This window comes from Phoenix dactylifera, chromosome 2 (genome assembly GCF_009389715.1).
Source record: "Phoenix dactylifera cultivar Barhee BC4 chromosome 2, palm_55x_up_171113_PBpolish2nd_filt_p, whole genome shotgun sequence".
Classification (NCBI taxonomy): Eukaryota; Viridiplantae; Streptophyta; class Magnoliopsida; order Arecales; family Arecaceae; genus Phoenix; species Phoenix dactylifera.
In genome coordinates, this window is record NC_052393.1 from 23528069 (window position 1) to 23555107 (window position 27039).

The following is a 27039-nucleotide window of genomic DNA, read 5'->3' on the forward strand; positions in this document are numbered from 1 at the left end:
AGATATTAGACTAAGAATTTAAAGCAAATACAAGCTTCTTAACTAAGCAAATATAGCAAATATAAACAAATAGAGTAAAGAGAAGCCCTCAAACGAGTTTTGAAGATGAAGGAGCTCGGCTTCTTCTTTACTTGACCCTCTTCTGATTTGGCACGAAGTAGAGGATCACCGAGGCAGCACACGGATGGAGAGGAAGCTTTGGGATTCACTTGGATGCTCTTCTTCTCTCTATTTTACTTTGAATGGCCCTTTTGTGCTTATGGGAGATTTCCCTTGTAATCTCTTTGAAATCTCTTTCCTAAATGTTCTTTTCCACTTCCATACCTTCTCCCCTAGCTCTCCTCTTGATTTTATAGCTTTAGATGGCGTGGAAACAAGAATCTAGCCGTTAGAGACGAAAATAGAGCCATTGGACACAGTCTGTACCTCCTGACAATATTTCCGTTGGGATCGGAGTCGACTCGCGCGATCTGGAGTCGACTCGCGCGATCTGGAGTCGACTCGCCTGTTGCAGGAGTCGACTCGTGCTTGACTGGAGACGACTCGGCCACTGTTCCAAATTTGAATTAATGTGCATGCCTTGTCCTAGAGTCGACTCGGACCAAACTGGAGTCGACTCGCCAATAGCTGGAGACGACTCGGGCACTTGGGGGTCAGCTCATTCTCAGGAATCCAGAGGACATACTTTCTGATTTTCTTCCTCGAGTCGACTCGGATTCTCTTCGAGTCGACTCGGCTCTCAGAGCTCGAAAACTGATCCTCTGTCTTTGGAGTTGAACTGCCTCGGAGTCGACTCGGACTTTGCGGGAGTCGACTCGGCTCTCAGTGTCCGAAATTGTCTCTCTGACTTTTTGCCTTGCTTTTCTCTGAGAGTCGACTCTTGCACAATTAGGAGTCGACTCGCCTGACTTCAGAGTCAACTCGTGGTCCTCTGGAGTCGGCTCGATTGCAGGGTCTAAAATTCTTTGTTCTGTCTTTCCTATATTACTCTTTTGAGTCGACTCGGAAACGTTGGGAGTCGACTCGGTATCGGAGTCGACTCGAGAACTATTCTTTTGAATTTTTCTTTAGAATTTGCTCCTCCAACTTGAATACTTTAAACTTGAAACTTGGGCCAATAAATTGTAGCTTTCTTCCAACTTTTCTTGAGAGCTTTGGAGGCCTTCTTTTATTCTTCCAACTTGCTATGTTCCTTGCAAAATAAATATCTTTCTCCTTGCAACACAAACATTAGTATTTATACTTCAAGGTTTTGTGATCATCAAAATCAATCTTTAAATCAATCTTTGGGTCATCAGTCTCCCCCTTTTTGATGATGACAAAACTTGGAGTATATGCAATATAACATATATTGTGTTCTAGAAGTAATGCATAGCTAAGTTGTTTGAAGTAGAAAATATATATCTTTAAAATATACTTCATGATAATGCTTTTAGATTTAATCTTAACATAATCAACACATAAAGCATTATGAGCATATATTCAGATATTTCTCCCCCTTTTTGACAACATCAAAAAGATAGTGAAACATTAAGCACAAAGATAAGAATACTCAAGTATTTCTTTTCCTTATAGTACTCTGATTTGCCTGTCTAATTATTGCAAGAATATGAATCATATAACTCAAGGCAATAAAAAAAGATTAATGAGCATAGATCAGAGCTAATTAGGATAATTTCAAAGGAGAACACATCGAATGTGATTCCAAGGATAGTTTTCAACTCAAGTGTAGGTGGAATCTTTCTTAGGTTAATTCAAGAAGTACCACAAATGATATTCAAGGAAAGCACGAATGGAAATCTAACCTCTCTTCAATAATAAGTATGAAAGCTTGTTCATTTAAGATCTTTTGCCTAATAGATTAAGTATTTTAGCAACTTGAGAGCAATTTAACTAATTTTCAGAGTATAAGAGCAATATATTAAGTATGATTGCAAAGTTCTTTTATGGTGTAAAAATATTGTGGCATACATGCCAAAACATGAATTCATGCAATTTATGATATATCTTAGAGCTACTCAAGAGAATTCAACACATTATTCTCCCCCTTTTTCAGTAAGTTAGAGGCTCTTAAGATCAACTGTTTGAATTGCAATTTGGTTCATGATTTATGCATAAGATATATTAACCAAATAACAAGCCTCAAGGTGTATCATAAAGATTTTCAGATTTAAATTTCAGATGATACATATTGGAGAGTATTAGGATCACTTTTCATTTAGTATTCTTTCTCTCTCCTTTAGTTATAGATTTATGCGATTAAGTTCCATTAGATCTCTCCTTCTGAGATTTTCTTTCTCCCCCTCAATTGATCATTCCATTTAAGAGTTTAGAATTTGAAGATAATGTTCAATAAAATTGTCAATCTCAAAAAAATATATATTTTCTATAAGTTTCAGCTTATTTTCATAAGACTCAATGTTTGAGATAAGACAACCTTTATAGAACTCATCTCAAGGTATAAACTTATTATATAATTAAAGCAAGTCTTGCAATATAAGGAGGTTCATCAAAATCAATCCATAAAAATCAAGGTATGCATCAAAATTAAAGTAATTTTTAGGATAAGATACTGAATATCTAAAGCTCCCCCTCAAAAGATGCATTCCTCTTTAATCATTCTTTTCTTTTGTTGAATTTCAGATTTTAATGACAAGCGTGAATAAAACTGAAATTCTATGATATCGAGAATGTAGAGTGATCTAGAATTATTCAAAATTTATAGCAATCACTCTTTTTAATCTTTCAAGAACAAGTTATGCTTCCTCTTAATTTTTGAGAAAATGTACTGAAATATTAATCAGAAAATGATTCATTTGAAGCTCAAATTCTTTCAAAAGCATTTACATTTTCTTTCTTTTAAGAATCATTTGAGTGAGCTGAAATGTTTCTAGACTTAAGATCATTCACTCTTTTAATAATATATATATATATTTTGATGGAAGTCTTTAATAATGTAGGAGAGAAAAAAACATATAGATGATCATTGAAGTATATATAGTTATAGAACTCAATTTCTTAATCATAGTTTTTCAGCAATGTATACATGAAGCACAATAAATTTTTTTAATATCAAAATAAAAATTATATATTTAAAAATATTTGTTTGCAATCAAGATCATTGAAAGACACATCATTTAGACCAATATTAGTACACTTTAACGATAAGAAATGATATGTTTCGGATGCGTATCGGAGCAATCAACCAAGGCATCAAAATTAATTCTGTTTTTCTTAAATTAAAGTTTTCATTTAGAAATCATATTGAGTTTAAGCTTTTATACAAAATCAGATTCTGAATTTCATAAAGATTTTCAATAGAGGCTTTCAAAGTCATAATTTGAAATATGTATCTTCCACATTGTAGCTCATCTTAAATCATTACGATTGAAAACACATATTTCAAACATATAAGAGCATATTCAGAATATTTGTATTTATGTTGAGTTTTGGTAGAAATTAGAACATTATATACCAAGGTTAGGCAAGTTGAAAGATAAACAAAATCAATTCATTTTTTTTTTTGCCTAAATAGAGATATTCTTCTCTTCTCCTTTTTACAAATTTATTCAACTTTCAGATTTCAAAGATGATTGTGAATGACAAATCTGAAATTTCTTTTCAATAATACCAAACAAAAATTTTATGTAGTATTTTACACATTCAATCAAATTGTCCAAGCATGGAGCATTACAAAATATTGAGAACCCATAATTCAAGACATCATGCCACATGCAAAATATATTATGTGTTAAGTCATGCATTAAAATATTAAGGACAAGCATGTCAAGGATCAAAATCAATTCTTTTCAAATAAACTCCCCCTATTTAAATATAATCTTGCATTGATTTTATCCTTAAAGTGTGTTTTCAAGTGATTAAAAAAAAAATTGACTTGATTCTTCTTATATACTTTCATTTACTTTGTCTTTCATTTTTACTTTCTTATGCTCTATACTCTATTTGCTCTCTATCCGGTGGAGTTGGAAGGGGCACGAGGTACTACCACTAGCCTCCCTCTTGTGCCGTCCCTGATATACCCTACACCGAATAGTTGGGTCAAATAGTGCCGGGTACTATCACTAGCCTCCCCATTGGCACCATCCCTATGATGAGCAATATAGAAAGGTTAAAATGTTCACTTCAAACTCTCCCTGTTTAAGTGTAATTAATTACGGATTTTATCCCTTTCACAAGTCTCATAAATGTGCCAAATATATTATGCTTGTTTTGCTTTTTCTTAAGATTGAGGTGTTTGCCTTTACTTAGATTTTACTTCTCTTGAATAATATGCATTTTCTTTTCTTTATCTCTCTCTCTTTTTGTTATTCTCAAGTAATTTACATGAAAGAGCAGAATAAAGAAATAATCTTATGTATCATATAGATGTATATCATGCAAACAACATTTTCATTGTGCTCAAGGATTCATAACTTCTCACAAGTTATTTTTCATCAAAATTTTAAGCATATACTTGTGTATTTCATGGTTATGATATAGGCAAAGAAATAATTTAGTTTGGAAAAACCATGAAACACTTTCTAAAAGTATAAGTCAATCAATACATATATAGACATGATATCAAAAATTAATAATTAAAGAATTAATCATGCCATAATAAGATTAAGTTATTGACTTTGCTCAATTAATTTATGAGAGAGGTATCTAAAATTACCTATTCATTTTATATTCTTCAAGCCAAACTAGATTTCTTATGTGTGAACTTTTGGCTGAAGAAGGTCCTCTCTCTTGTTTGCATGTGAATGTTTATTGTATCTTATGTGGAGGTGTCCTTCAAGTTGAAATCTCTCATTTTCTTGCTCAAGGATCCTGCATTATTAACAAACTTTTCTTTCTTGAAAGAAAGTCATTAGTTTCTTCAAGATACAAACCATTCATCCAACATATTTTTAACTAGATGACTCAATATAAGATATGACAATAGTTGAATATTGAGTCACTTTTCTCAAGAGATTGCCTAAATATAAGCAAGCACATATCACTTGAACTAAAGAGATAGTTTCATTAACCAAGATGGTTCAAGGACAAGCATGTGAGGCAATAGGAAGATTTATCAAGGTCAAATCACTTTCTTATTTTCAAAATCAATTTAGTTTAGATTTTATTTGCTTAAGATAATTATCAATAAGACACGCTAGCTAAGTTTTAATCAACTTATCTTAAACAGTTGTTTCTATCAAAATTCAGATTATGATTTATTTGTTATCAATAAAATATGATTCATTAAAGTTAGATTGAAGTCTTGCACAAGGGCACATAATGAGCATACAATCTGGTCTACTAGCTGTATGATAAAATAATTATTCTATCATGCTTCAATACAGCTTTAAAACAATAGATCTACTTTGCTCATCCTTTTCAAATTCTACAAGATGGGGTCATAGACATACCTTCTTCATGCCAATCTTCTATAAGAGTTTTCTTGTGGACTAACTTTGGTCAATGAAGATCCCCTTTCTTGTTTGTCTTAATTTGGAGTTCGAGAGAAAATGTTAATTCATTCATCATACATATTTCAAACTCACCTGGCATGAGCTTAGTAAAATCTTCATATAAATCTTCATTAGTAGAACCAAAAATAATGTCATCAATGCATACCTTGAGCAAATAAGATATCACAAATTCTTCTTTTTGATGCATAGATTTATCACTATTACTTTCTATAAAAAAAGGTTACTTAGGCTTTTATATCCTGCTTTTGATGCTTGTTCCAAATTATGTATTGCTTTATCATATTTGTAATGAGTGTTTTCAAATATGGTGGTTATTTAACATATATCTTCTTTAATAAGCACCTAGGAGTGCATTCTACACATTCATTTGATAGAATATAAAGCTCATAAAGCAAGCAAATGATAATGGTGATCTTTACTTCTAATCATGCAAGAATTTCTTCAAGATCTATTTCATCTTTTCTTAATTTAGTCTTTTAGTAGTTATCAATTTTTCTTCATTAAGTGCATTTCTGAAAAACTCAATTTGGTTCTAATTATTAACAAGTTTTCAGATTGTTATATGTAAAAGATTAACTATATACATATATAATTTAATTTTAGTATCTTGATAATAAATCATTAGTCTCATAAAGAATAAAATGAATTGATATTTCTACAACTCGAATCTTTTCATTGAATGTTCTATATGCATTGCTTGATGAATGATATCCAATGATAGAAATATCTTTATCAGGTTTGGCATTATTTTCATAAGAACATATCAAGCATAACGTGTACGACTGGAAATTATGAAAGATATGCAATAGTTCATTTTCTATTTTTTAGAAGAACAAAAGGAGTTTTCATCAAAAATAGATCTAATAGAAATCATATGTATGACAAGCAGTGATGATAGCTTTTAAAAATTATTTAAGTAGATGACTATCATACACAATTGTCTTTTTCATTTCTTCAAGAATTCTATTAACCCTATTTTACTTAAGGTGTCCTTGGTGCTGAAATAATTATTTTCTGTATAAACTTTATCAGGATTTTGGTTTTCAACACTGTGCCATGATACTCTTTATCTTCACAGTTTGGAAACCTTTTTCATTTGAAACACTTTTACAGGATTTAGCAAATACAGAAAATACTTCAATTTTATTTGCCAAGAACAAATCCAATGTAAGCTTTTGAAAACTTAGTGATGGAAACAACATCTTTAGATTTAGAGATTGATTCTTGTTTGTTTCCTTAGTTAACATGCATAGCAACCTTTGACCTTTCAGAAGATAATCTAAGTAAGCCAATGGCAAGGTCTCTTGAAATTAAGTACATACTAGCATGAGTTGATTTTATAGGCCAAAGATGGTTTCTTTAATCTTGGTATTCATAGTGCATATATTCAAAAGCATACCAAGTACACATTATTATGTCTATGATCAATAGAAGATAATGCCATGGACAAAAACTCTTAATCAAGCATATAGAGAATTCATAAAGTTATTTTTAATTAATTAATCATTTAGCAACTTATCCAATAGTGAGTAGAGCATACTATAAGATGAAGTGATTTGAATATATTTTCTTTTCATACCAAAAATATCACTTATATCACAAAAATGATTAATTCTTGCAAGTTATGTTTTAATCAACTAATAAAGTAATTTCAATACGAGAGGATGCAAGAATTACTTATTTCATTATTTCTTTCATTTAAATCATTCTTCTTAATTACATTTTAAATTCAATTCTTTAACACATGTCTAGAGCACCCATTATTTAGAAAACATCTTTCATTAGAACCTTGGATAGCTAGACATACTTGCTGAAAAATAATCATATTTTCAACTTAGGAACCCAAGCTCTTTTGGGTCCTTGTAGGTTAGCTATAATTGTTCCTTTTGGAACCCATATTTTCTTAATAGCTATTTTGTCCATAAATTTACAGATTTTAGGATTACAAGGGATGTATTTCTGTATCCTCTTGTTGAATTTAACAAACATAGATCTAACATAAGTAGTAGATAAACTTTTAGTTTTCTGTTTTTGCCCTTTAGGTTCATCAAATTTGTAATGTATAGATTTAGAAACAATAGAAGAGATTTTACTTAGCTTTTGTTCCTGTTTATCAGTATTATAAGAATCTGTTTTAGAATAATTAAAAACTGTTTTAACAAACATATTCTTGAAAGATTTTTGGGTGTACCAAGGTTGATATCCTAATCCAACTTTATCAAATTCAGCTCTTTGATTATTTATCATAAGGTTCAATTTTTCAGAGCTGAAGGTAAATCTTTCAACAACAGGTTTTAATTTGTCAACTTCTTTAGTTAATCTTCTGTTATCTTCTGAAAGTAATTCATTGTTTTTCTTAAGTTTATCATGGCTTTCAGTGAGAAGTTGATTTTTTTGATTTAGTTCTTGATTTTCTTTAATTAAGATTTCAGTTTTATTAGTTAGTTTCAGTTTTTCATCTATTAGAATTTGATTTTCATTCTTCAAGTTCTTATTCTTACAAATAAGTTTCTTATATTCTAAATACAAATCAGAGAAGGCATCGTGAAGTTCATCAAATGTAAAATTGCTTTCAGTTTCAACATGTACCTCATGTGCCATGAAGCATGGATTTGCAATATGATACTGCTCTTCTTCTACACATGATGTTTCAGATTTGTTAGTGCATTCATATTTGTCTTCAAGCATATTCCATATTTCTTTAGCAGTCATGCAAGAAGATATGCAATTAAACTCATTCCTATCTAATGCACAATATAATAGGTTCATGGCTTTTGAATTTTGTTGAACCATTTTCTCATTATGACTAGTGTTTGTGTGTGTTCCATTGACTATAATGTTCCATAAATTATAATCAAGTGATTGTATGAAAATGCGCATGCGTGCTTTCCAATGTGTATCGTTTATCCCATTAAATAGTGGAGGTGTATCAATTAATTGTCCTTCTCCTAGAAAACTATCTATTTGAGTTGTCATGATCTTTGGCTCTTGATTGTAAGATCAATAATTAATCTTAGAGCACCTGCTCTGATACCACTTGTTGCCCAGTAGATACAACCCAAGAGGGGGGGGGTGAATTGGGTCTTTTAAAACTTTTATACTACTTCTAAAACTTTTCAATTAATTATGCTAAGTTGTATAGATGCACAGTGGAATTTAAACTTAGCAACAGTTTGATTTATTGAATGAGACTTGATTAAGTAAATTAAATATGCTTGCAACTAAAGGATGCGCGGATAAGAGTTAAGCAAGCAATTTATCTAAGTAAGTAAGTGAGCAAGTTAGACAATGACAAAAAGCATCACAAACACAACAAACATATAGTGGTTCGGTGCACCCTAGCACCTACATCCACTCCCCAAGACCTCTTGAGAATTTCATTATAATCCTCCAGATTACAGCCGGTTGTTTTACAAGCTCACAACCCAACTTGTTGTTTTGCGAGATCACAACGAACTCGGTCGGTTTTCACAGGCTCACCGACTAGAACCAACCGATTGTTTTCACGAGCTCACAATCCAACCCAGTTGGTTTTCCCAAAGGCTCACCAACCACAACCTTACAACGATTGTTTTCCGGGTTCACAATCAACCCAGTTGGTTTTTCCCAAAGGCTCACCAACCACAACCTTACAACGTTGGTTTTCCCTTTGGCTCACCAACAAACCTTAACACCGTTGGTTTTTCCTTTGGCTCACCAACAAACCTTAACCTCTTGATTCAATCCCTTGATTGAATCAAGTTACAAGATATTAGACTAAGAATTTAAAGCAAATACAAGCTTCTTAACTAAGCAAATATAGCAAATATGAACAAATAGAGTAAAGAGAAGCCCTCAAATGAGTTTTGAAGATGAAGGAGCTCGGCTTCTTCTTTACTTGACCCTCTTCTGATTTGGCACGAAGTAGAGGATCACCGAGGCAGCACACGGATGGAGAGGAAGCTTTGGGATTCACTTGGATGCTCTTCTTCTCTCTATTTTACTTTGAATGGCCCTTTTGTGCTTATGGGAGATTTCCCTTGTAATCTCATTGAAATCTCTTTCCTAAATGTTCTTTTCCACTTCCATACCTTCTCCCCTAGCTCTCCTCTTAATTTTATAGCTTTAGATGGCGTGAAAACAAGAATCTAGCCGTTAGAGACGAAAATAGAGCCGTTGGACACAGTCTGTACCTCCTGACAATATTTCCGTTGGGATCGGAGTCGACTCGCGCGATCTGGAGTCGACTCGCCTGTTGCAGGAGTCGACTCGTGCTTGACTGGAGACGACTCGGCCACTGTTCCAAATTTGAATTAATGTGCATGCCTTGTCCTAGAGTCGACTCGGACCAAACTGGAGTCGACTCGCCAATAGCTGGAGACGACTCGGGCACTTGGGGGTCAGCTCATTCTCAGGAATCCAGAGGACATACTTTCTGATTTTCTTCCTCGAGTCGACTCGGATTCTCTTCGAGTTGACTCGGCTCTCAGAGCTCGAAAACTGATCCTCTGTCTTTGGAGTTGAACTGCCTCGGAGTCGACTCGGACTTTGCGGGAGTCGACTCGGCTCTCAGTATCCGAAATTGTCTCTCTGACTTTTTGCCTTGCTTTTCTCTGAGAGTCGACTCTTGCACAATTAGGAGTCGACTCGCCTGACTTCGGAGTCGACTCGTGGTCCTCTGGAGTCGGCTCGATTGCAGGGTCTAAAATTCTTTGTTCTGTCTTTCCTCTATTACTCTTTTGAGTCGACTCGGAAACGTTGGGAGTCGACTCGGCATGTATCGGAGTCGACTCGAATTTTCGAGGAGTCGACTCGAGAACTATTCTTTTGAATTTTTCTTTAGAATTTGCTCCTCCAACTTGAATACTTTAAACTTGAAACTTGGGCCAATAAATTGTAGCTTTCTTCCAACTTTTCTTGAGAGCTTTGGAGGCCTTCTTGTATTCTTCCAACTTGCTATGTTCCTTGCAAAATAAATATCTTTCTCCTTGCAACACAAACATTAGTATTTATACTTCAAGGTTTTGTGATCATCAAAATCAATCTTTAAATCAATCTTTGGGTCATCACCTGTCTTCTAATTTATTCAAGATTTAAAAGAAAGAAAGGAAGAAGAAGAGGGAGAGGGAAAGGGGAGGAACCAATGGAGTTGGAAAAAGAAGGGGAGGCACCTGTGGCCGTCGGCATGCCATCGACCACAGGCATTGCCGGCTCTCGATGGCGGCCACCTTGAGGGCCGGAGAGCACCTCTCTCAAGTGGAGACAGGAGAGGGATGCCAATAATCGAGGCAATGCTACTTGACTTTGAAGCATCAAATTACCATCTACAAACAATATATGTACCGTGTAAAAACTTCTTTCACCTTTTCGAACATGAAGTCTAATTCCTGACACCTTAGAAGGCACCCACTAAATTTGTCCTTTAACAGCAAATCACAAACTACAGATCATCTCAACTAGATGAACAAACAAGATCAGTAAAAATTAAAAGAAAATAAAAGTATTAACTATAAACTACATAAAGACTATACAACCTTAAATTGAGTTCTCTGTACTCCTCAGATGGTAACGCTCAAATTTGTGATTTTTGGAATCCATATCTTATTGCCGCCCTCATAGCTCTGCATGCAGCTTCACGCTTCATCTCTGCAACTTCTCCACTTCCTCTAAAGTACACGTATACTTGTTGCCAACAGAAACAATAATTAAACAAAAATGCGAGTGATGTCAACAACTGCAATGGCTAACAATATGGATGTATGTACATCTTGAGTTGCTCTCAGTCTTGTATTTGAATAAGTAGTTGCGGTGCCATGAGAATTCTCAAACATGACCCTTCTCCTACCAAATTACCTTTTACTTGTAGACCATTTGACCTCGAAAACTAGGATGACACGTAGAATTAAATATCATGTAAACAGCTGCATGTTAAATTTTCAGCAAACACCATCGGTCTACCACATGTATTATCGCCAAAGCATGGAGGAATATACGTATTATTACAGCTCCACCAACCAGCAGCTGAACTTATATAAAAGCACCTTAGAGATAAATATTTAGGAAGGTTCCCATTTTTATTACAAACCCATGTGGGTCTCCTCTGGAAATTCCTTGCGAGTATAGGTGAAGACTTCAGGATATAAACAGTCACTGGAATTCCTAGTAGCTAAGAAGGACAAAAGAAAGCAATCAGTAGCATAGAAGTCTATCTTCCAATTGGAGCCACTTATTGGTCTATTTTTCAATTGGAATTTTAGGTGATGGTTGGAACATAAGGACCAAGACTAACCAGGTCAACAAGGAATTTTTAGTCTATAAAGGAAATGGGAAGGCAATGAGTAGCATAGTAGCCCATCTGAAATCTGCTCTGAAAATTCCTCGAAAGTGTAGGCGAAGACTTCAAGATGTTAATGGTCGTTGAAACTCCTAGTCTAGGAAGGAAAAGAGATAGCGATAAGTAGCATTAATCGAGGTTGTATCTTTCACGCGAAAAGACTGACCTTCCTTCACATGAATCCACTATTGGATTGTGCACTGCACGGATCTCAAAGCGCTCCAAACTCCGTTGTTCGTTTGCCTGCACAAATCTCAAAGAAACCATAACATGATCCATTAATAGTGGATTCACACGAAGAAAGGTGAATCCATCTTTTGCGCGAAAGATACACCCCCAACCCGAGTAGCATACTAGTTTCTATTCCCTTCTTTCGCACGAAAGATATATCTGATGCAGGTGCATGGACGTCATACAACTTGCATGCCATTTTCAGAGTATTAAATGGCCGAATTTAGAAAACGTTATTAACATAAAAGTTTCAGGTCTCTTTCTCTTCTTTCCAACAAGCCTAAGAACATTAAAATCCGAGTTATGGTTGGAAAGTTATAGGTATTTTAAGAGGTAGGTGTCTTTTGACCTTTTAAATTCCCTAAGAGAATTTAGTTTTGGCTTTGATGTCTTTTATTGTGTGAGTTACCCATATTAAGATGACTCTTGACCTTTCATTTTCTTTTGTCTTTTCATGTTACCCATGACTTACCTATAAATAGTCATGAATTGTAATGAGAAGGCATCCAAGTATTTGAATGAAAGTTATCTTCCTCCTTGCACAAGAAATTTATCTTGTCTTTTCTCCCACTTCCATTGGATTGCAAATTGATCCAAGCGGTATCAAGTGGTATCAGAGCGAGGTTATCATCTCTTGACGTTTCGAGAGGAAACCTATCGCATTTCTCGTGGTGGTGTTGACGCAAGCTTCAACCAACTATGGCGAGCCGAGGCAACCTAGGTCCTTCTAGCGATGAAGAACCTCGTAGAGAGCGAGATCTTCGCGACATAGAGAATGATGAGTTGCGGCGGCAAGTCCAAAATCTTATCGAAAGGTTGGTTCGTTATGAGCAAAACCCGAGTGAAGAGGAGGGCGGCACCACTGAAGAAGATCGCAACACCTTCCGTGACCAAAGTTTACGTCGTGGTAGAAGGAGCAACTCTTCTTTATCTCACCAACATCGTCATCAATTTCGATTTCCAGACATCAGGATAAACATTCCTGAGTTTGAAGGAAAAATGCAACCCGACATCTTTCTAGATTGGCTTAACACTATTGAGCGAATCTTTGACTACAAAGAGGTCCCCGATGAGCTTAAAGTGAAGATTGTAGCCATCAAGCTTCGAAAGCATGCATCAATCTGGTGGGAGTGCCTCAAGTTGCAAAGAGCAAAGGAGGGCAAAACCAAGATTCGTACTTGGGAGAAAATGAAGAAAGAGTTTCGCAAAAAAAGTACCTTCCCGAAAATTACCTTCAAGATGCATTTCTCACTATGTATCAATTCACTCAAAGGATGCGAACCGTGGAGGAGTATACTGAAGAGTTTGACAATCTTATGGTTCGTTGTGGTGTAGCAGAGGCCGAAGAGCAAATAATAGTTCGTTACCTTAGCGGATTGAGGCGTGACATCCATGATATGGTACACCTCCATTCTTTTATTTCTCTTAATGATGTTATTAAACTTTCTACTAAGGTGGAACGTCAACTTCAACAACGGCGAGAAAAGGGTTTAACAAATGCTCCTGGAGGCCGAAATTTCAAGCATGAGGGCATTCCTAACCGGGGGAGTGCATCGCAATCTCATTCGTCTTCTACATCCAAGCCAACCACAACGGTGAAAAAAGATGCTTCATCTTCTTCTCGGCCAACATCATCTCGACCTCAATGTTTCAAGTGTTCTGGCTATGGGCATATTGCTTCTGAGTGTCCAAATAGAAGAGTGGTTTCTCTTGCTGAAGAAGGTGATGGTGAAGAAAATGAGTCAGATTCTATATATGATGAAATTGAAAAAGACATCACATATAGTGATCATGGTGAAGCTCTTGTGGTCCGTCGAACCCTGAATTCAGTACGAAGCAAAGATGATCATATGTGGCTCCGGCACAACATCTTTCATACTCGATGTACGGCTCATGGCAAAATTTGCAATATCATTATCGATGGAGGAAGTTGCGAGAATTGTGTCTCAGTGGAGATGGTGGAAAAGTTGAAACTCAAGACAGAACCTCACCACCACCCATATTCTCTTTCTTGGCTTAAGAAAGGAAATGAGGTAAAAATTTTCCAACGTTGCCTTGTTCAATTTTCAACTGGGAAAAATTACCGTGATGAAATATGGTGCGACGTGGTTCCTATGGACGCTTGCCATTTACTTTTGGGGAGACCATGGTTATTTGATAGAAGGGTTGTTCATGATGGATACAAAAATACTTATGCAGTCTTGAAGGATGGTGTCAAAATAACCCTTGGGCCTTCAAAAATGGACAACACACCCAAACCCATTAAGGGAGAGGGAAGTACCTTTTTGTCCATGGCAGAATTTGAAGTTGAAATTCGAGAAGCCTCCCAAGCATATGCTCTCATAGTGGTGGAATCTAACCCAGAAGGCAATTTGTTGCCACCCAAGATTACTTCTTTTTTGCAGGAATTCCGAGATGTGACTCCCGATGAAATTCCTTTTAATCTTCCACCAATGAGAGAAATTCAACATTGCATTGATCTTATGCCAGGTGTAACTTTACCAAACAAGGCGGCATATAGAATGAGTCCCAAGGAGCATGAAGAATTGCAAAGACAAGTGAACGAGTTGGTGGCCAAAGGTTTGGTACGTGAAAACATGAGTCCATGTGCGGTTCCTGCCTTACTTGTCCCCAAAAAGGATGGAACATGGCGCATGTGTATTGATAGCCGAGCTGTTAACAAGATCACCATCAAATACCGTTTTCCTATCCCTCGGCTAGACGACATGTTAGATCAACTTGCCAGCGCTTGCATCTTCTCCAAGCTTGATCTTCGAAGTGGCTATCATAAAATTTGCATGAGACCGGGTGACGAATGGAAGACGGCATTCAAGACAAGAGATGGACTATATGAATGGCTTGTGATGCCATTTGGGCTCTCTAATGAACCAAGCACATTCATGCGCCTCATGAATCAAATCTTCAAGCCTTATATAGGTAAATTTGTCGTTGTTTACTTTGACGACATTTTGGTCTATAGCAGGGATCAAGAGCAACACTTGGAGCATCTTAGACAAATCTTTATGATGTTGCGAAAGGAGAAGCTCTATGTCAACCTTCGCAAATGCGACTTCTTGACCGATAGCTTAATATTTTTGGGTTATATGGTCACCTCCAATGGCATCAAAGTTGATCCTAAGAAGATTGAAGCTATCTCTAGTTGGCCGGTACCTCGTACCATTCACGAGATCCGGAGCTTTCATGGGTTGGCCACATTTTATCGAAGGTTTATACGACATTTCAGTTCTATTATGGCCCCCATCACAAATTGTTTGAAAGGTGGATTCTATCAATGGACTATGGAGGCTCAAGAAAGTTTTGAGAAGCTTAAGGTATTAATGACAACGGCCCCTATCCTTGCCTTGCCGGATTTTGAAAAAGTTTTCGAGGTGGATTGTGATGCCTCTAATGTGGGCATTGGCGCGGTGCTTAGTCAAGAAGGACGCCCTATTGCCTTCTTTAGCGCCAAACTTGGAGATGGGCGAAAGAACTATTCAACATATGATAAAGAATTTTATGCTATTGTTGAGGCTCTTCGTCATTGGCGGCACTATCTTATGACTAAGGAATTTGTTCTCTACTCCGATCATGAAGCCTTGCGATTCCTCAATACTCAACACAAGCTTAGTGCAAGGCATGCCAAGTGGATTGAATTTTTGCAATCTTTTACCTTCACCATCCGTCATAAAGCCGGAAGTCTCAATCAAGTTGCGGATGCTCTTAGTCGAAGACATGCTTTGTTGTCAACCTTGGAGATTAAGGTAATCGGTTTTGATTTCATCAAAGATCTCTATTCTAATGATGATTATTTTGGCGAGATTTGGGCTCGATGCAGTAATGCTCCTCATGAAGATTATTCAATTCAAGAAGGTTACTTATTTAAAGGTAACTAATTATGTATTCCTAATTGCTCTCTTCGTCAAGCAATCATCAAAGAAGCCCACAATGGAGGACTTGGAGGATACTTTGGTCGAGACAAGACTTTAATCTTTGTCAAAGAAAATTTCTTTTGGCCGAAGATGAGAAAGGATGTAGAGAGACATGTTAACTTATGTCGAACATGCCATATTGCCAAAAGCCGAGCTAAAAACACCGGCCTTTATACTCCTCTTCCTGTACCTCAAGCTCCATGGGAGGATGTAAGTATTGATTTTGTTCTTGGTCTTCCTCGCACTCAACGTGGAAAGGATTCGGTCATGGTGGTTGTTGATCGATTCTCTAAAATGACACATCTTGTACCTTGCGAGAAGACCTATGATGCATCTAAAATTGCTGATCTTTATTTTCGAGAGATTGTCAAACTTCATGGCATCCCAAAGACTTTCACTTACACTTTTGGCGGACTTTATGGGCGAAATTGGGCACCAAACTTCAGTTCAGTTCTTCTCATCATCCACAAACCGATGGTCAAATGGAAGTGGTGAATCGAAGCCTTGGCAATCTTATTCGAAGTTATTTGGGCAACAACAAGAAGCATTGGGACTTAATTCTTCCTCAAGCGGAGTTTGCATACAACCGCTCAAGTAGTTCTACTACAGGTGCTAGTCCTTTTGAGATCGTCTATGGGTGCAATCCTAATGGCCCCCTTGATCTAGCTCCCCTTCCTCATGTTGTTCGATTTAGCGGTGATGCAGAAGCAAGGGCTAATGAAATCAAAAAGATGCATGAGCAAGTTCGATCCAAGATTGAGAAGAGCAATCAAAAGTTTAAGGAGAGAGCTGATAAGTATCGACACTCGGCATCATTTAAAGAAGGCGACCTTGTATGGATTCATCTTCGTAAAGAACGATTCCCCCATGGAAGATATAGCAAATTATAAGATCGTGCCGATGGACCATTTCGAGTTCTTAAGCGTATTGGAGAAAATGCCTATCAAATTGAACTTCCTGGTGACTATGGAGTTTCTGCTACCTTCAATATTTCTGATCTAATTCCATATCATGATAAAGAAGAGGCATTGGACAACTCGAGGACGAGTTGAGCTTCAACCAGGGGAGTATGATGCAGGTGCATGGACGTCATACAACTTGCATGCCATTTTCAGAGTATTAAATGGCCGAATTTAGAAAAAGTTAATAACATAAAAGTTTCAGGTCTCTTTCTCTTCTTTCCAACAAGCCTAAGAACATTAAAATCCGAGTTATGGTTGGAAAGTTATAGGTATTTTAAAAGGCAGGTTTCTTTTGACCTTTTAAATTCCCTAAGAGAATTAAGTTTTGGCTTTGATGTCTTTTATTGTGTGAGTTACCCATATTAAGATGACTCTTGACCTTTCATTTTCTTTTGTCTTTTCATGTTACCCATGACTTGCCTATAAATAGTCATGAATTGTAATGAGAATGCATCCAAGTATTTGAATGAAAGTTATCTTCCTTCTTGCACAAGAAATTTATCTTATCTTTTCTCCCATTTCCATTGGATTGCAAATTGATCCAAGCGGTATCAATATCCATGACCCGAGTAGCATACTAGTCTATCTTCCAATTGGAATTTTAGTGAAAATCTAAGGACCATGACTAACCAGGTCAACAAGGAATTCTAGACTAGAAAGTAATAAAAAGGAAAGGGATGAGTAGCGTACCAGAAAGTGATGGGTAGCATACTAGTCTATAGAGCGAGCTACTAGTCTATCTTCCAATAGGAGCGAGCTACTAGTCTATCTTCCAATTGGAATTTTAGGTGATTGTTAAAATCAAAGGACTAGGACTAACCAGGTCAACATGGAATTCCTAGTCCAGGAAGGAAAAAAACAAGCAATGAGCAACATACTAGTCTATCTTCCAACTGGAGTCGGCGACCATATATCTCCCAATTGGAATTTTATGCGATGGTTGAAAGCCAAGGACGAAGACTAAACAGGTCAATAAGGACCTTAGTCTACAACAAGTTCTCTTAAAGCAAATGCAAGACGCCAATTGCATGGGATTCAATCCATCCCCCTCTCCATGGATAGAAGCAAGTTGCCTCCCTTCCTCTATTGGCTTTTGTACTTAGCTACAATCCACTTGGTGTTGTCTTCCACAGCAACAGTAGCAGCTAGTCCAGTTCCAGCAAATTCAGAAGCAGAAGCTCTCCACCAGTGGGTAAAAAGCTTTGGCTCACCTTGCGAATATTGGCGCTTTTGCGGTAACGACCCATGCAACTGGACCGGTATTACATGCAACCGTGCCAAAAGTGTGATCGGAATAAGATTACCAAATAGTTTCATCAGCAGCATCCTTGGTAACCTCAACTTCTCCTACCTTCCTAACCTTACCGATCTCGATCTCAGTTATAATTTTCTGTATGGAAGTATTCCTACAAGCATTGGTAGTCTCTCCAAACTCGTAAGCCTCAATTTGTCTGACAATCAGCTTTCAGGCTCCATTCCTTTAGAAATAGGAAATCTTTCTTCTCTAAACATGCTATGGTTAGCTAGTAACAATCTCAGTGGTATGATTCCTCCCTCAATAGGCAATTTGAAATTCCTGCGATCACTTGATCTATCATGGAATTCCTTGACTGGGCCGATACCTAATGAGCTGGCATTAATGCCGCAACTTACAGAAGTACGCTTGAGCAAAAATTTTTTGAATGGGGAGATACCCATCAGTTTCTTCCATTTCCGGGTCAGCGTTCTGGACCTCTCCCACAACAACCTCTCAGGCACTTTACCACCATCAAACTTTCCACTTCCCATAGAATTTGATCTATCATACAATAGCTTGGAGATCCATCGAAGCTGGGCCAACTACTATGGGTTGAAAGGAACGCTTTATGGGAACAAATGTTGCATCGATGACGTGCATGGAAAGCACAGAATTCTCATCTTTATTGCGGTTCCTGTTCTTATATCGCCATTTATTATTGCAATCCTGTATAAATGTAAATGTGCATCTAGTCCGCAAAAAGAGAAGGAAACAGCAAAAGAGATCGTTGAAATAAGAACTTCAAATGTATTCTCCATTTGGAAATTTGATGGGAAGGTTGTGTTTGAAGACATCATAGAAGCAACAGAGAACTTCGATGACATATACTGTGTTGGAATTGGTGGGAGTGCGTGTGTCTACGAAGCAGAGTTACCTACAGGTCAAGTGGTGGCAGTGAAGAGAATTCATTCACCTGACAATGGAGAACTTCCCCACGACACAACCTTCATAAATGAGATACGGGTGATGACCGAAATCCGGCACCGCAACATTGTGAAACTTTATGGATTCTGTCTGCACAGCAGATTCATGTTTCTAGTTTGCGAGTACATGGAAAATGGAAGCTTAAGTGAAATATTATTCAATCACCGAAGAGCCATGGAGTTGGATTGGGATAGGAGGGTGAGGACAGTTAAAGATGTCGCCAGTGCGCTGAGTTACTTGCATCATGATTGCTCCCGACCAATAGTGCATCGAGACATATCGAGCAACAATATCTTGTTTGATTCAGAATTAAGGGCTTTTATCTCTGATTTTGGTGCTGCAAAACTCTTGAATCTTGATTCCTCGAACTGGACGGCTTTTGTAGGCACCTGCGGATATGCTGCTCCAGGTACAGCCTAACAATTTGGTTTGTTATTAACAATTCTTTCTTTTCTTTTCTTTCCTTTGTTTCTTTTGTTATCAATAGCATGTTTTTTCTGTTGTTCTTTACTGCCAATGACTTCAGCTGCTCAAGATGTGAGAGAGTATTCAAGTAGTACAGCAGTTAGTTTATCTCTTAACCATGGCTCAATTGTAACCTAGGATCTCAAGCTTCGACTCATCCCGAAGGGATGAATATAGAGACATGTCTTTCCATAAGGGAGACAACTCTTTCATTGAGAGACTTGTCTTATTAGAAGGGAAACAACTGATGGTAATAGACACATCTCTTAAAAGCGACTATTCCTAAAAACACCCGTAAACAGGTATAGTGCCAAGAAAATAAAGAATGATATGTGCCCTTTTAGATTTTTCCGCTCTCCGTTCCTTAAGAAGATAATGTTCTTCTTCCTTCTTCTGGAGATGACGATGTTTGCCTCTGTTCACAACATGCTTTCACTGCGAAACAAAGGAAAAGAGCAAGTAAGAGTTCATTATATTTTTCTTTTGATGCAGAGCTTGCTTACACGATGAAGATAACAGAATGGTGCGATGTCTATAGCTTTGGAGTGGTGGCGTTTGAAGTATTGATGGGAAGACATCCTGGAGACCTCGTTTTATCATTATCAACGTCTATTACTGACCGGAACATGTTGGTAAAAGATGTGTTGGACCAGCGTCTCTCATCTCCCCCTTCCGCCTTGGAGATGAAGGAAATATGCAACATAGTTGCAGTGGCACTTTCTTGCATATGTTGGGATCCGAAATACAGACCCACAATGCGATGCGTAACCCAAAGGTTGTCAAAATCTCGTCTACCTTCGCTTGAGCCGGTTGACGGAATTACCCTGTTCCAGTTGAAGAATCTTAATGTGTAATGTTGTCTCGAGGTTGGCCTGGATTGTTGTAGGATCAAGAATTCTGATTATTCACAGCTTCATGTGCATTACCAAATGGCATCAGGTATCAGCATTTTTTGTTTCTCTTGATTCCGCATCTTGCATAAATTTCTGTGAACTTATCATGAGAAATTTAAACATGCAGCAGCATCTTGCAATGCAGGTCAGCATATGATCCATGAATCTCATCTGATTATCAAGGTAGTTTGGTGATTTTGGGAAAAAAAATTTCATTAATTTTAGAAGAAAAGTGATCAGTCAGGAAGAGAAGAAGTAGAATCAGAATAGGTGTAACGATCATTTTAGTTTTGTAGATCACCTAAATATTATGTTATGGTAATTTTCCATGTTGATTATTATTAGAAATGTTAGAACCAAGAGGGCTTGGACTCTCACTGTCGATAAATCTTCCAGAAGGATTCAATCCTGCTAGGATATGAGCGTTGCCTCCACCCTTATCATCGAGGTACATGGAGTGTTTCCATTAATTCGTGTTTTCTACATGCTGCTTGCAGCATCCCAAGACATTGCATGGGAGACAAAAAGAATTTTCTCAAGCGACCTGTCCAACTTGAACTGCCTCTTGGCGGTGTAAAAGAATTCTCCCTTAGAACAGGTTCACTCTGTGTTGATGGTCGACGAACAACTTCTTCTTCCTACCTGCAGTGGCACATTTTTTTTTTTTTTTTTGCCTCATGAACTAGAAGATAAATGTTTGTCTTCCTTTGCAGGTATTTTCTTCAAATATTTTGATCTTAAGATCAATCTGCTATAGTCTATTCGCGCTATGCCTGTCCGATCCCATGTATAGTCACACATAGTTGATGTGTAAGTAAAAAAACTCGCGTCCCATAATGCCACTTGCTCTGTTAATAAAAATCAAATTATTTAATATACTAAGAATCCTTTATCTCAAATAAAAGAAAAAGGAAAAAAATAAGAAGAAAGAAAGTAATGAGAGGATGGGAGAAAAGCCAAGAGCTCAAAGCCTGTTGAAATCTCTTTTTCTTTTCTTTTTTGCCTAATGAACCAGAAGATAAATAAATGCTTGTCTTCCTTTGCTGGTATTTTCTCCAGGAGACGCGAACTCAAGGCCAGTTGGACTTTCTTTTTCTTTCCTTCTTTGTCATACTTTGGAAAAAATGGCCGGCTTGTGTCAAGCCAAGCACGCATTTCATTTTCTCAAAAATTGATATAATAATATTACAATAATAATAAATTCAAGAAATTTATAACTGAGGATAAATTTAATTAAAAAAATGCACCATAAATTATGTTGCTTATTATATGAAAAATTATAATATGGGAAAAATGGTGCTACTAATTACAACAAGAGGACAAAATATGCCATCTTGACACATACATAATTTACTCAAAAATCTTGATGCATGCATGTGGCCGCCGTTCACTTTCCTGTGGAGGCTCCGATGCACCCCCTCGTGATGGCCGACGCATCCAATATAGCCGTTACCTTTCCTCCCGCCTCCATTTAAAACAAAAAACCTTGGTAAATGAGGCAGCTCCGTTGGCGCCACTACACCTCCTATTCCCACCTCAATCCAAACCCATCATCTCCTTCTCATTCTGCCCCTCGATCCGAAATCCTCCGCCTCTGCGAGTCCGGCTCCCTCTCCCAAGCCCTCTCCCTCCTCAACTCCGCCGACCCCGACCGCCTCCCCCCGAAACCCATCCTCTACGCCGCCCTCCTCCAGGCCTGCACCACCTCCTCCTCCTTCTCCCAAGGCCTCCAGCTCCACTCCCGCGTCCTCAAGTCCGGCCTTGACAACGACCGCTTCGTCGGCAACAGCCTCCTCTCCTTCTACTTCAAGGTCAGCCCCGACTTCTCCCTCACCCGCCGCGTGTTCGAGAGTTTGCCCCTTAAAGATGTCATCTCCTGGACCTCCATGGTCTCCGGCTATATTCGTGCAGGGAGACCCACCGAGTCGCTCCTAATGTTTGGAAAGATGCAAGCTTTTGGGATCGAGCCGAATGCATTCACTCTCTCTGCTGCAATCAAGGCATGTTCCGATCTCAAAGACATAAAGATCGGTAGTTGCTTCCATGCAATGGTTTTGTTGCGTGGTTTCGATTTGAATCATGTGATTGCTAGTGCTCTTGTTGATATGTATGGTAAAAATTTTGGATTGGAAGATGCATGGCGCGTGTTTGGTGAGACGATCGAGCCCGATGCTATCTGTTGGACTTCGATAATCTCGGCCTGCACGAGGAATGATAGGTTTGAGGAGGCAGTGGGGCTTTTCCACTCGATGATGAGGAGAAAGCTTGGGTTGTTTCCTGATGAATTTACTTTCGGGACCATCATGACTGCTCTGGGTAATCTGGGTAGGGCGAGACAGGGAAGGGAAGCTCATGCTAAGTTTATCACAAGTGGGCTTGGAGGGAATGTGGTGGTGGAGAGCAGCACGGTCGACATGTATGCCAAGTGCGGGCTCATGGAAGAGTCTCGCAAGGTCTTTGACCGGATGCCCACAAAGAATGCTGTCTCTTGGTGTGCCCTGCTTGGAGGGTACTGCCAGAGTGGTGACTATGAGACTGTCCTCGCTCAATTCCGGGAGATGGATACAGAAGAGAATCATTATAGTTTTGGCACAATTCTTCGGGCATGTGCTGGCCTTTCAGCTGTGAGACAGGGGAAACAGGTCCATTGTCGGTTCCTGAGGACAGGAGGTTGGACGGATGTCGTTGTGGAGTCTGCACTTGTTGATCTTTATGCAAAATCTGGTCTTATAGATTATGCATATAGAGTTTTTACTAAAATCTCTGTGAGAAATTTGATAACATGGAATGCCATGATATGTGGTTTTGCTCAGAATGGTCAAGGTCGGGAAGCTATCAGGTTGTTCAATGAGATGGTTAGGGAATGGACTAGGCCTGACTATATTAGTTTCGTAGGTGTGCTATTTGCTTGTAGTCATACTGGTTTGGTCGAAGAAGGGAGGAGTTACTTTAAATCAATGGGTGAAGATTACGGTATTGCTGCTGGAATCGAGCATTACAGTTGCATGGTTGATCTTCTCAGCAGGGTTGGTCTACTCGAGGAAGCTGAAGATTTAATAAACATGGCTGTGTATAGAGATGATTCGTCACTGTGGGCTGCTCTTTTAGGTGCCTGTGCCACCCATTCAAACCCAGATGTAGCAGAGCGTGTCGCAAAGAGAATGATGGAATTGGAACCAGGGTACCATTTGAGCTATGTTCTTCTTGCTAATGTCTACAAGACGGTTGGTCGATGGGACAATGCTTTGAAGATAAGGAGGTTGATGAGAAAAAGGGGTGTAAGGAAGGAACCAGGTAAGAGCTGGATTGAAGTAAAGCGTAACACCAGTTCTTACATTGGCGGTACTGTTTTGGTCAAGAATGAATCTGAAGATCTTGAAGATCTAGATTTGGATGAGGAAAGTGCAAATTCCTTTTGACACTTTTTTGAGTTCTGGATTCTAATATTTATTAGATGTAATGCTAGTGATACTGATAAACAGAAAAATATTGAAGCAATTAAAGTATATGTAACTTCATTCATATTTGTTCAATTGTCAAATTTGCATCAGGTTTTTGATTCAACGAGTTCTGCTGATTCTTATGTAGTTCAGCACTGTTTTATACAACAACTCCGCAAGGTCTAGCAGATGTTATTGGCAGATATCTTTTTCCTTTATAATTATTGAGTTATACTTTGTTATGAAAGGTAGAATATTAGATATACATAATGAACATAATTCAATGTGTTGGTTATGATGAACTCACAATTGAGGAAAGCAAAGTATTTAGTAAGAATATTTCAAAGCAAAGGAAGTATATGCCTCAAGAAAAAATTGAATCTAGATTATAAGCTCGAGACAAGTATATGACATGAAATTAAAATAAGAACAGGCACTCAGGCAGATTGGTATAAGGAATTAAAATCTGGAACTTTGTCATTTCTCTGATATTGGTAAGAATCTAGCTAGATCTGAAAGATGCCTGCAGCAAGGGAGCACAAATAATCCAGGAAAAAATATCTGTTAATAGGTGGACTGAATTGATGAACCACGGAAAAGGTATCAAAGTATAAAGAGCAAGGGTGGATTAAATTTGAAAAAACGGCAGTCATTGCCTTGGTTTTGATAGAATAAGAAAGCAAAGGAATTTGGATTCACAAAGGAAAATAAAGAAGTTCCTGTATTTAGCTTGGCAACTTTAATGTCTGTAAGACTGATGGAAAGTTGGTTTTTCAGATAATGACATTATCTGACAAAAATTATTTTACCTGCATGCAATAATAGTGTACACAAATTTACAAAAAAAATATTAAAGAAGTTTTTAACTTCCAGCTGTGTGTGTATATGTATATGTGTATATATATATATATATATATATGTGTGTGTGTGTGTGTGTGTGTGTGTGTGTGTGTGTGTGTGTGTAACAAGCTGCACTGTACGATAACCTCCATAAAAAACAGCAGAGCTATATTGTTTTTAGATTTTGAAAATCTAGAGCAAGAAATTATTTACCTCATAGCACCCTTCTGACTCATCATGGGTGGAATGTCGATCCACAAACACCACTTAGCATGAGAAAAACCTCATTCCTTGTCTTTAAAGGTTCCGTTCTATAAAACAATCTGAGCTCCATGTTCTCCTAGGTGCTCTCAAGTCTACCTAGTGTAGGTTATATTTTGTTATCTATGACATTTTATGTAGATATAATCCGTATAAAGAGTAGGTTTGTCACTTCGATGGAAACTATCTAAGCAGCTCAGTAAAGCTGATGGTGAATATATGATTTGGAGGGAGTGACCATGCCCAAAGAACTTTATGACAATGATGATCTTTGTAATGGAGGCAACACATGCGTCTGGGTGGTGTAGTTGGTTATCACGCTAGTCTCACACACTAGAGGTCCCCGGTTCGAACCCGGGCTCAGACACTTTTTTTTTATCTTTTTTTATTTTTAAAATTACGTCTTTTTTTCTTTTTTTGCCTTTTTGGGAAGATATGTTATTTTTATTTCCTTTTTCTTTCCTTACTTAATTCCATTTTTTTTACATTTTTTTCTTTTTTTCCTTCTTAAAATTCCTTCGTTCCTTTTTTTTCCTTTTGAGAAAGTTATTTTTTAAGATAAATTCCTTCTTTTTTCTTTTTTCTCCTTTTTGGGAAGATATGTTATTTTATTTCCTTTTGGTTTCTTTTCTTAATTCCATTGTTCTTTTTATATTTTTTTTTTCCATTTTCCTTTTTAAAATGCCTTCGTTCCTCTTTTTTCTCTTTTCGAAAAGTTATTTTTTTGAATCTCATCTCTCTTTCTTTTCTTTCTAAGGAAATAGGATTAAAATTGCTAATATGTTTATAAAAACAGATCTTTATATTTTACCTAAGTTTAAAAGTCGTCTCACCAACAGCATAAATTCATGTTATTGTATATTTTCCTTCCTTTTTCCTCTTTGAACTTCCTTCATTCTTTTCTACATGTTTTCCCTTTTGTGAAATTCCCTTTCCTATTTGTATTATTTTATTTTTTCCTTTTTCCTTTTTGAATTATTTCTTTCTTTATTGTTTTTCCTAGCTGCAGAGATATGATTTTTCTTTTTTTACTTGTGTACAATATTTCTTTTTTCTTTTTGAAATTCCTTCTTCATCTCAAGGAGATGAATTTTTGGATCTCATTTCTATTTCCTTTCTTTCTAGGGAGATGGGAATAAGAATCCCAATCTTTTGAAAAATAGAGTCTTACATTTTTACCTAAAAATTGAGTTTTTTGGATATCCTTTTTCTTTCTTTTTTTTTTCTTTTTGGAGAGATGGGAATAAGATTGCCAACATTTAAAAAAAGAGTTTTAGTTTTTTTTTAATGATTGGAAAATACTACCATCTCATTGAAGACATAAATTTGTATTATTTCTTTTTAAAATTTTATGGCATATATTTATTTCCTTCTTTTTTTCCCTTTTTTTTAATCTTTCTTTGCCTTTTTGGGGAGATAGGTTTTCTAAATCGGAGGGTGGGCGGGGGATTGGCACCCCATGGAAGAGATCTAAAGTATCCACAAGAATGATGCCATGAGTCTTTGCTTTAGAAAAGGAGTTCAACTCATACATTTGATCCTTCAATTTATCGAGGAAAGGGATCAAAGCCTCCTCTAAAGCAATTAAAGGTGGGATCTCATCATTAATGCCATATTAACAATATGCACCTGCTGTCATTAGAATACTAATACCACACTTTTTTGGCATTGATGCTTCCCAGCTTTATAGAAGAAAGGGAACAACTAATAGTGAACCTGACCGTTAGTTTGGTCGGTCGCCTTTTAATGCCAAACTAACTAGGATCAATTTCCAGTGGCATTGACCCAACAGTCGAAAGATTCTAAACCTTCAATGGAGGTACAACTCCCTCAAATTGAATTCTTCTCAATTTTAACTCGATGTTCTCGAGTTTTAAGTTGTTTTAGACCAATTCTTATCCCATATTGGATGCGTAGGCTCTGGGCCTCCCCTAAAGAGCTTATGTAAAGCTCCGTACTTAGGGGACAAATTGTTCAAAGACTATGAGGAATCATCACAAGTCTCGAAGA

General features: G+C 37.2%; 3 protein-coding genes and 1 non-coding gene across 4 annotated transcripts; all 4 read left to right on the top strand.

Moving 5' to 3' along the window:
* Positions 1–12717: 12717 nt before the first annotated feature.
* LOC120110006 lies at positions 12718–15926 on the top strand. Its single transcript, XM_039123966.1, has 2 exons — positions 12718–13142; positions 13292–15926. Exons 1-2 carry the CDS (start codon positions 12718–12720, stop codon positions 15909–15911), a joined length of 3045 nt encoding a protein of 1014 aa, XP_038979894.1. The 3' UTR covers positions 15912–15926.
* Positions 15927–17854: 1928 nt separating this feature from the next.
* LOC120109923 (MDIS1-interacting receptor like kinase 2-like) lies at positions 17855–20566 on the top strand. The gene is made up of 2 exons (XM_039123699.1): positions 17855–19539; positions 20088–20566. Exons 1-2 carry the CDS (start codon positions 17964–17966, stop codon positions 20447–20449), a joined length of 1938 nt encoding a protein of 645 aa, XP_038979627.1. The 5' UTR covers positions 17855–17963; the 3' UTR covers positions 20450–20566.
* A 1302-nt stretch (positions 20567–21868) lies between these two features.
* Positions 21869–24058, top strand: LOC103695712 (pentatricopeptide repeat-containing protein At1g03540). The gene has a single exon (XM_008777106.4). It carries the CDS (start codon positions 21982–21984, stop codon positions 23905–23907), a length of 1926 nt encoding a protein of 641 aa, XP_008775328.2. The 5' UTR covers positions 21869–21981; the 3' UTR covers positions 23908–24058.
* A 1264-nt stretch (positions 24059–25322) lies between these two features.
* Positions 25323–25396, top strand: TRNAV-CAC. Its single transcript has one exon. It is a non-coding gene; the product is annotated as a tRNA-Val (tRNA).
* Positions 25397–27039: the final 1643 nt, after the last annotated feature.